General features: G+C 42.9%; 1 protein-coding gene across 5 annotated transcripts in view; it reads right to left on the bottom strand.

Moving 5' to 3' along the window:
* Nucleotides 1–10,026, bottom strand: part of SFMBT2 (Scm like with four mbt domains 2) — a 207,613-nt gene that overhangs the window by 32,334 nt on the left and 165,253 nt on the right. For all 5 annotated transcript variants that reach the window (XM_029238723.1, XM_029238719.1, XM_029238722.1 and 2 more), the window contains exons 12-15: nt 9,605–9,718; nt 6,717–6,759; nt 4,838–4,908; nt 2,083–2,222 (exon numbers count right to left, since the gene is read on the bottom strand). In XM_029238723.1, the coding sequence (XP_029094556.1) occupies nt 2,083–2,222; nt 4,838–4,908; nt 6,717–6,759; nt 9,605–9,718 (368 nt within the window). The remainder of the gene's footprint in view (nt 1–2,082; nt 2,223–4,837; nt 4,909–6,716; nt 6,760–9,604; nt 9,719–10,026) is intronic.

The raw sequence follows: 10,026 nt of genomic DNA, 5'->3' as shown, positions 1-10,026 counted from the left end.
ATAGGGAGAGTGGGAGGGAGGGAGACGCAAGAGGGAAGAGATATGGGAACATATGTATACATATAACTGATTCACTTTGTTATAAAGCAGAAACTAACACACCATTGTAAAGCAATTATACTCCAATAAAGATGTTTACAAAAGAAAAAAGAAGTGACCCTTATTTATGTGGGGTTTTCGTGTTCTTTACAAAGGACGACGTCTCTGGGCTCACCCTGCAGGGGAGGGTTCCTCGTCGCCTGCCTACCCTGTAAACAGTCAGATGGAAAGAATAAATATTATGGGCCAAGCTGGGGCCGTACACCATGTCTTGGCTGCTGGCTGGAGCTCACTCCTCAGCATCCCCGATGGCCTTTGAGAGGGGCTGCCCCACCCCCTCCTCGGCCACCATCTCCCTTTAACTTCTCATCAATGGGATCCATTCGCCACTCAGGTTGGGCGCCAGCCTTGCACTGTTTGATTTCAGAACGTAAAGCATGAAGGTGATAGATCTCAAGAAAAGCAAGTCTAAATAAGGACACAGGCAAAGCGCCCAGGACGGGGTCCTGGCCCGCAGGAGACTCTGGATTCGAATTTCTGCATTTTCCACGCCAGTCCCTATGGTCCTCATATTTAAGGCGCTGCAAGCATTCCTTCCTGTTTTCCTTCCCGTGATCCCACCAATGCTCCAGGCTTCCCAGATGCTTTTCCATCCCCTGGGGCAGGCTGCCCCCTTCCCCCACCCCACAGGCCGTGCAGGAAGTCCCCGAGATCTCCAAGGCCCTGAGCCCACTCTGAGATACTGACTACCCTGAAGATGCTGCTGGCTTGTCCATCCCTCCCATGACTGAAAGCTCAGGACGGGCAGGAAGCACCTGCTATGCATCTTCTACGTCAAATTCGCCTGAGCAAATAACAACAGCAGTAGCCTGGTCCCTTTCTTACAGGGTTGCTTCTCAACTGTAACCCCAATATTTTCTCTAAAACAGATTTTTTCCGAAATATGAGAAAGTCTTTAACTGCGAATACTGTTGATGGCCTGAAAAGTAAACGCATTCTGGCTTTGCTGCAATGATCTCATCCTCTTTGGGAGAAATGAAATGTGAAATCTCACAGGGGCTCTCGCAAGGCGGGAACTGCACGGGCGCGGTGTCACCTGGAGGCTCCAGTCACCCACAGCTTCAGCCCCATATCCCTCAGGATGCCAGGGAAGCCGTTCCCAGGCAGACCCTCTCCTCCATCCTGCCTCCTGCTGAGGCAGAAGGCCAGCCAGATTTCTCATTTTCTCTTTTCAAAACATAACATACTCTTTTATACCAGTGAATCTTACACCTATACGTAAGGACCAATGCTATCCTCCAGCCACACGTGACCACCCTGAACTCCACCGGTGCAGCCTTATCTGTGTTGTGCACTCAAGGCGCCATCACTTTGCCTACTTCAGATCAAGTGTCACATCCAGAGATCCGTCACATCCCACCCTGCGCCCAGACCACACGCTCTGATCTCCACTGAGCCTTCACCCGACTGTACGTCTCACTTAGAATTATGTCATCTCCCCAAGAGGACCGTGAAACCCAAATGGGCAGAGGGCAGGGGGTGTTTATTTCTTGACCTGGTACTTGATGCCGTGCCTGGCTCCCAGAAGTTGCCGAACACACATTTGTTCAATGGATAAATGGACGGATAAATGGATAACTGGATCGTTGTGCCCAAGGAATTAAAACACGCTCATCATGGTATAGTTTGATGTTTCGGGGGTGCTTTTTTGTCACAGAAAATAGGAATGTACCTACACAAAGACTCAAAATAGGCCATCTTTTTAAACAAAAAAGCGATGATTCACAAAAGGCTTTACTCAAATGTAGAGCAGGGAAGGCACATCCCTCCCACTAGACAGGGAGTGTTTCCGGGGCAGGAACGCCATTTCTATCTTTGTACCACCAGCCTCCAGTTCGCAGGATTGAGAGGAAAGAGGTGCATGTCATGGTACATGTTGCCTGAATGGACTCAAATTCCTATGACCCCCTTCTTCAGGGATTGTGCCCACGTGGCCACCACCCCGTGAAAACCAGTCCCCTGTGGCTGTGGAATGTGCTTTACCTCTTTAAGGACCAGCACACATTTGCCTGGTCCCACCGACTGAGGCAGCTCTGCAATCCTCCCCTTGTTGAGGTAGGGGCCCGAGAAACACCTGTGGTTGATGAAAAGCTGAGGACAGCAGTACTTCCCGTTGACGGTACCTGCAGGGAAGAGAAACACAGCTGATGCTTTCGGGCCGGAGAAACCTGCTTAACCTACTGCGTTGGCAAAACTGCCCAGAGGTGCACTGTGTCTTCATATCAGAACGTTTTACATCCACAGTAATATCTTAGGAATCCTGATTATTTTTTCTACCATATAAATGAACCTTCTGTTTATTATGCAGGATTCAAAACACACACACAAAACACAGAAAATAAGACAAGGACAACTAAGGTATCCTCCAACGTAGCTTAAAGAGAAAAACACCAGTTACACAGCTAAGTTCCCCTAACCTACCTCAGGAAATCCCGCACCCAACCCCCCAGAAAGAACCCACTACCCTGAAGCTGGCATTTACCATTCCCACGAGAGTCTAGAAACTTTACCACACAACATATATGTGTATCCGCAAGCAATTCAGGATACTTAGGTTATTTTTAAAATATTCCATACAGGTTTTCTGCAACATTTTGTCAGTTCAACATGAGGTTTCTGAGATCCACCCAAACGGGTAAATGCATATCCAGAAAATTCATTCACTTTTCACTTTGTGTAGTATTCCACTGTGTGAATATAACACAATTGAATTTTCTGTTCTCTTACTGATGGACATTTAGTTGTTTCTACTTTTTAAATATTACCTATGGTGCCTTAATGAACACAACTGTGAAAATCCACTCCTGCTTATGGACAAGAGATTCTTCCAGGTCTACAACAAGGGGTGGAGTCGCTCAGTCACCGGGTCTGTGTACCCTCTTTTACTAGAAGCGGCCAAGCTATTCACCACAGGGACCCAAATTACACTCGAATAAGCACTGCCCAGTTCCTGTTTGTTTTTTCAACTGAAGTATAGTTGATTTACAATGTTGTGTTAGTTTCGGGTATACAACACAGTGATTCAGTCATACATATATATGTATATATCTATATTCTTTCTCAGATTCTTTTCCTTTATATGTTATTACCAAATACTGAGTAGAGTTCCCTGTGCTATACAGTAGGTGCTTGTTGGTTATCTATTTGTATATAACAGTGTGTATCTGTTAATCTTTGCCCCACACCCAGGCCAACCCTAGGTATGGTCAAGCTTCCTCATTTTGCCAGTCCATGGATGTGAAATGCGCCTCCCAGGGGCTTAACTCTGCATCTTCCTCATTAGCCTTCCTACTTTTAAAGCAAAAGGGCAAGGTGCTGATCTAATTGTGTCTCAAGCTGCCATGGGGAAAAAGCAGAACAACTAAATGGTGAGGTATCCCTGTCATCACTGGGATGCGTCCTGATGTCTACACACACGGACTGCGGTCACACAGCCAGCTGAGACTCATCTTCTCCTGCCACTGTTCCAAGTCAAGCTGCACTAACAGTATGAAAACTTCCTTTCTGTATAAAAACTTGTTATTCATTTGGGATGGTGATTTGACAGTCTGGGAAGCTTTGTTCTCACAGGACTTCAACTGAGAACCAAAGGGTAAGGAGGGAGACATGTTACTTTTCTGGGTATAAAACAGAAGGAGTAGGGGCTTCCCTGGTGGCGCAGTGGTTGAAAGTTCGCCTGCCGATGCAGGGGACACGGGTTCGTGCCCCGCTCCGGGAAGATCCCACATGTCGCGGAGCGGCTGGGCCCGTGAGCCATGGCCGCTGAGCCTGCGCGTCTGGAGCCTGTGCTCCGCAACGGGAGAGGCCACAACAGTGAGAGGCCCACATACCGGAAAAAAAAAAAAAAAAAAAAAAAGGAGTAAAATAACAATTACCAACTCTGAAAGATGACATGGTTCTTTTAAAACCATTCTGAAGTTTGAATTTTATACAACAGGAAAAAAAAAATGTCCATAGCTGCATATACATGGAAATTTGGGGATAGGATTACTCTGCCCAGACCTTTAGGAAAAAACAACCTTAGTAAGTCTACTCACAAAACTGCTCTCCTTACTACAAAGAAACCTTTGCCTAATAGGATTCTTCCACAGTATATAGGTTTTAATCCTGGAATTCAGAACAGGCTTCGTTTTGGCTGGAAAATAGAATTCTTAATCAAATATATTACTTAATGTACGAAGATGTCTATAATCAGATTTGTGGTCAAAGGGTAATTCACGTCTGTGTTTTTAAAGGTTATTGTAAGACGCAGGACTTTATACATTAAAACACATATACTGTTCCCAACCAGCTATTCAAACAGAGGGTTTTAGGGAACAATTCAAAAGCTCACAGGGACTTAAGGATTAACCACTAGTGTAAACATGCAAGTGCAACTGGCATAAAATGTCCAAAAAGAAATGCCTGATAACGATATTTTCAACTCCTTCCTTTTCCACATGATTATTCATGATACACAGTCCTAACTGGGCTCGTAAGTTCCAAGTAACACACAGACCCTTTTCCTCAGACCAAGGGAAGTGTCTAGAGCTACTGACCAAGAAGCAGAAAAGAAGAGGCACCAAGAATTTAGCTTAGAATTTTTTTTTAAAAGAGTAGGTATCTGTAAATAAGCAGCAAGAAAAAAAGCCAGTTGGCTCAAAGTTGAGTATTCTCATGTTGACCTAAAAATATATCCATGTCTCCAGTCACAGCGACATACTGGGAAGCGTCAGGGCGTCCTAAGTAGCTCGTTTACCTGTGGTGTCCAGGTGAGGGAATAAACAAAGGTCGTGAGGTATTTTCTCAACAGGCACTGTGGACGATGATCTGTGGATAAAGAAAAAACTCCCATGGGTTTCACGCTTTAGAAGAAACTGGTACCTTCCAAAGTCTTTTCATAACTTAAAGCAACTATTAGAGAAATCTGAGCTAAGAATGTGGTCAGATACAATGTGTGCATGTATAACAACAGGTAAGATCTTTGCAGGCAAGTCTTACAATAATTCCAAGAAGCCTATGGGTCTCCAGCCCCTGGAGGGGTCATCACTGATCACTGAGATTCCTCTACGTCACTCCTGGGCTTGTCGCTTGTTACAGAATTATAATAATGTCCTTAATTATATTTAGGACACGCAGAAAGTCAGCTTGCATCGACTTTAATTAAAGTCAGACTTCTCATCAATGACTTTCTGCTGACTTTTGATTTCTGGCGTCCATGCTTGTGTGGGTCACGGCCGCACTGAAAACAAAATCTCCAAAGAAAATCTAAGAAGTGATGATTCTTAAAATGTGAAGTAGGTTTATGAGTCTATGACAGAAGTCTGTGCTGTTGTTCAGTAAAAAGTTGCTGAACAAATATAAAAACTGTCACCTTAGGGGAAAAGAGGCAACTTGGCTTTCCCGGGGATGTACAGGTTGGCTGTGTAGAAGCCGCATAGCTGGAAAACTATATAAACTCCAAGTAAACGGTAACGAGAGATCTTAGTGGGGTCATCTATGGTGCTGGTTCCCAAAGTGGGGTCCCCCAGCTGTCAGATCAGCATCACCTGGGAACCTGTTACACCTGGAGATGCTCAGGCCCCACCACAGACATCCTGAGTCAGAAATTCTGCAGACAGAGCCCAGCAACTTGTGTTTTAACGAGCTGTCTAGTGACAGATGCGAGTAAAGGGTGAAAACCATTGATCCACGGACTGCAAATTGAGGAGTCATGAATTCAAATTTGGCCTCCATGACGTGACTGTTAGTTTAGTTTTTCCTCTCTATTTCAATGTTATCCAGATACAACTGGAGTGAGATGATTAACCTGAAACACTGTTAGAAATGTAAAAAGAATACCAAGAAAACTGTTATTTGCATCAAATAACCATGCAGTTATTATTGAATTTCATTTTATTTATGTTTCAATTCAGGTACATGAAAAAAAACCCGCTGTTTTCAATTCCCTTTCCAACAGTCTACTAAGAAAACATAATGACTTGGTAAGGGATGTGCATTGTAGTATATTCCAGACTTTTTCCAACATATAAGAATGTTACCAACAGTGACGATTTTCCAAAAAATATACAGCCGGCCTGTCCACAGGCTGTCAAACACCCTCCTTCCTCATAAAATTACAATAGAAATGTGGCATAACCTACATTTATTCAGCAACGGAGGGCCCACACATTTTCACATAGAATCTAATTTAATCTTCCGAAAACACCTGAGAAATGGGTATTTTATAGAGGAGGGCATTGAGATGGGGAGAAATAAAGCAACCTGCTCCAGCTCACTGGGCTGGGAGCGGGCAGAGCCGAGGCCTGGACGGGCAGCTCTGTAGGGCCCCTGGGGGCATTAAGAACCATGAGCACAGAGTGCCTTTACCAGCAATGCTGGACACTGGGCATCCTTCAGGTCGGCTGAGCTGTGAGGAAAGTGAGAAGTTACGATCTGGAGAAGAAACTGCTTTAGAAGCAAGACCTGTGTCCTGCACATAATAGATGCACAATAAATAACAGGAGCTACGTGTTACTGTCCCCTCTACTACTGTGCTAGGTGTTGACTAGCTCTCTAACGAAAACAGCCCTGTTTCCCATCCTCTTGAAAGACACTTCAGAGTTTACCACGGAGTTTTTGTGAAAAAACAAACTTACTGTTTTTCTGGTTGCACAACTGCAATCTTTCTCTTCTTTTGTGCTGTAAAACAGGCAAAAAGGGAAAAAAAGAAAAGCAGCTTTGATAGCTAGCTAGGAAGAAGCATTTTTTAAAATGGCTCGGTAGGTATAGAACTGTCTGTTTTAAAGTAACAATTTAAAAACTGAAAAGTTATTTCATTCAGGCCACAATTTTATCTTAATTTCTTCTAGCATAAAATAGACTTTGACTTTTCAGAAATGAACTCTAAATAGGATTTAGTACATTTAACTCTATCACTACACTGGCTACTTTATTCGAAAATGTGCTTCTAATAAAAAGAAAAAGAGCACACATATCAGACCTCCCAGGAACACAGCTGGTAAGATGGATTGGTATAAGCGAGATTACCCAGATGACTTTTTTCCCCACAGAAAATGTGATAAGTCAAAAAATTTTACCATAGCAAAATGCTCCCAAATTAGGATTAGAGGCATGTTTATAAACTACAACGTTTTATCATTAAAAGGAGGATTGGTGCCTAGCAAACATATACGTCTGTCAAACAGTGACATAAACCAGCCAATAATAAACTTGGGGTTAAGAACATTTCCAGTTTATATTTATAACTGGTTAGAGTCACCTTCACAAAGACAGACCAGAGCTTCTGGCATATATAAATTTGCGCATAGATAAGCCTGCATCTTCCAACATTAGCAAAAATGAATTCTAACAGAACCTCTAAAGCTGTCAGAGTTTGGCAGATTCATTTAGACTTTGCCTCTTCAAAGCAAAATGTATGTGTGAGAAATAAGACGAAAACAAAAATAAATAAGAGAAATAGTGACTCAAATTTCATCTATTCTTGATTTTATTTAGTACCCAATTCCAGTACAGGCAGACCTCAGAGAGATGGTGGGTTCAGTTCCAGATCACCCCAACAGAGTGACTATCGCAATAAAAGAGTCACAGGAACGTTTTCGTTTCCCAGTGAATATAAAAGTTATATTTACACTATACTGTAGTCTACTAAGTGTGTAATAACATTATGTCTAAAAAAACAACGTACATACCTTAATTAAAAAATACTTTATTGCTAAAAAATGCTAACTACCATCTGAGGTTCGGTGAGTTGTAGTAGTAACATCAAAGGTCACTGATCACAGATCACCACAACGAATACAACACAGAAAAAGTGAGAAATATCGCAAGAATTACCAAAATGCGACACAGAGACACGAAGTGAACAAATGCTGTCGGAAAAGAGGCGTCGTAGCCTTGCTTGATGCAGGGTTGCCTCAAACCTTCAATTTGTAAAAAACGCAGTATCTGTGACAAGAGGTCTGCCTGTAATTACTACGAAAAAGTATGAACTCCGTGATCTCTAAAGTGAAAAATGAGTGTAGACTCACTTGCCTAACTCAGTCTTTGCTAATTAGGTTGAGATGCCTGAAGTGCGTGATGTTTTGATGAGAAGCCACACACAACACACCGGGAAGCGAAGCGTGAAACAGAAAGGAAACATCATTATGTTCATCTTAACCCTGTGGGAATTCATCCAGAAAAACTCAAAACTCAGAATGCTCGTCGCCTCCCAAATTCATGTGAAGGAAGGAGGACAAGGATCAGGGCATAGATTTCTGTCTGAGGCACAACCAGGCACAGGGGATCCGGCCCAAACCCGGAGAACCCGGGGAGAACCTGCCCAGTGGCTGTGGAGGCTGAGGGCCAAGGAACCGCGTCATTTTAAGTGAGAATAAAAGAAAAAGAAAAAGAAAAAGAATGCCCTAGAGGCTGAAATAATTATTCTAAGCTCAAATTTTTAGAAATATTTTAAAGTGAGGGGCAGTGATGTCACTGTTATTGGATCAGATTCAGTGTGCAGTATGGGGTACAGAAGAATCCCTTAAAATCCGCCTCTGTCTATAACCTGGGCCCCCTACTTTGATTCACACGGATAGTGCCCCATCTAACTCGTAATGAATATGTAGTAGGTCTCTTAAGTGTCCTTCAAAAATCTGTTGACATCAGGGAACAGGAAGCCAACTATGGGATGGAACTCCCTTTATGGCAAAGTTCTGAGCATCTACGTAAGCGGACCTTATGGTAGGATGCTACAAAGAAGTCAGCTAGCATATAAATTAATAAAGAAAACATTAGAAATATATTTCACAAAAATTAAAGCCCCTAACTTTAAGGACTCACATTTTAAAATAATACTTCTGTTATCCATTGGGGGGAGTAATAAATGCCGAGATGGATTAGGCTTGAAGATTTTTAAATGGTTACCATTTTCAGGAAAATGACCTACAATAATATATGTTAAAACACACACTTGTAGGTATTTAAGTGGTGTGTGTGTGTGTGTGTGTGTATGTGATGCTGTGCTGTTTAGTTACTAATATTGTTTTAATTTGGCATTTTTGTGATCAGAAGATATGATGCACTTTTCAAAGTCCAGTTGAAATCTCATTGGTTTAGTTAGTGCTCAGAGTAGTTAAGTGTTTATATTTATGTCAGTAAACTACTGGGACCAATTATGATTATTTTGGGGTAAACCTCATGAGGAAAAGTAGTTCTTTCTCAGATATGATCATACAAACGTATGGTATTTAGCTGAAATTTTTTCTAATCAAGATCATGAATTGTACACAAAACGGGGAGTGAAGATCCTCTCCCTGCCTCATCACGTGACTTAGTCTGTCAACCAGGGAAATGTTGCCGAATATTCATCTCACGCGGACATTTAAAGGATAAATGAGACAAAAGTACTGGTGCTCTGTGTGAAGTCAACAACCTTTTTTGATTTTTACAATCTGGCTCCACTAACTATCTTTACCAAACTGCCTGTTTATTCACCCAAGTCCCAGATGTTACCCAGTTGGGCTCCGAGCAGGGCGATACTTACAGACTGTCTTGTGCGGTGTGGTCAGAGGGTAGGAGTTGGCTTCACACCAGCCCACGGGGAAGATGTCCATGGATTCAACGTCAACAATGAACTCTGGAGCCGGACTCTGCAGACCTGCAAGGAGTCAAGACAGCAGGTGCAAACAGGTTTTACCAAAAAAGACACAGAAGAAGGAGGGAAAATACAGGGCACCCCTGAGGTGGAGGAAGACATTCCTCTGAATGTTGAGCACAAAGCCGACAGTATCTCACAACAGATACAAATGCCTGAAATGTAAAGTAGCAGGAGTACGAGGCATTCACATGAAGTGGGGGTCTGGAAAGGACAGCTACTTCCCCCTGAAAATGGGAGGAAGAGGAAGGAATCTGGGGACAATTGGCATCTAAGCCAGAAAGGCTAGAAGGAACAAGCATCCTTCTTTC

The sequence above is a fragment of the Monodon monoceros genome, unplaced genomic scaffold (genome assembly GCF_005190385.1).
Source record: "Monodon monoceros isolate NGI ecotype Baffin Bay Population unplaced genomic scaffold, NGI_Narwhal_1 Super_Scaffold_21, whole genome shotgun sequence".
Classification (NCBI taxonomy): Eukaryota; Metazoa; Chordata; class Mammalia; order Artiodactyla; family Monodontidae; genus Monodon; species Monodon monoceros.
Note: the sequence above shows the minus strand (reverse complement) of the source record. Positions and strands in the feature narration are given on the sequence as shown.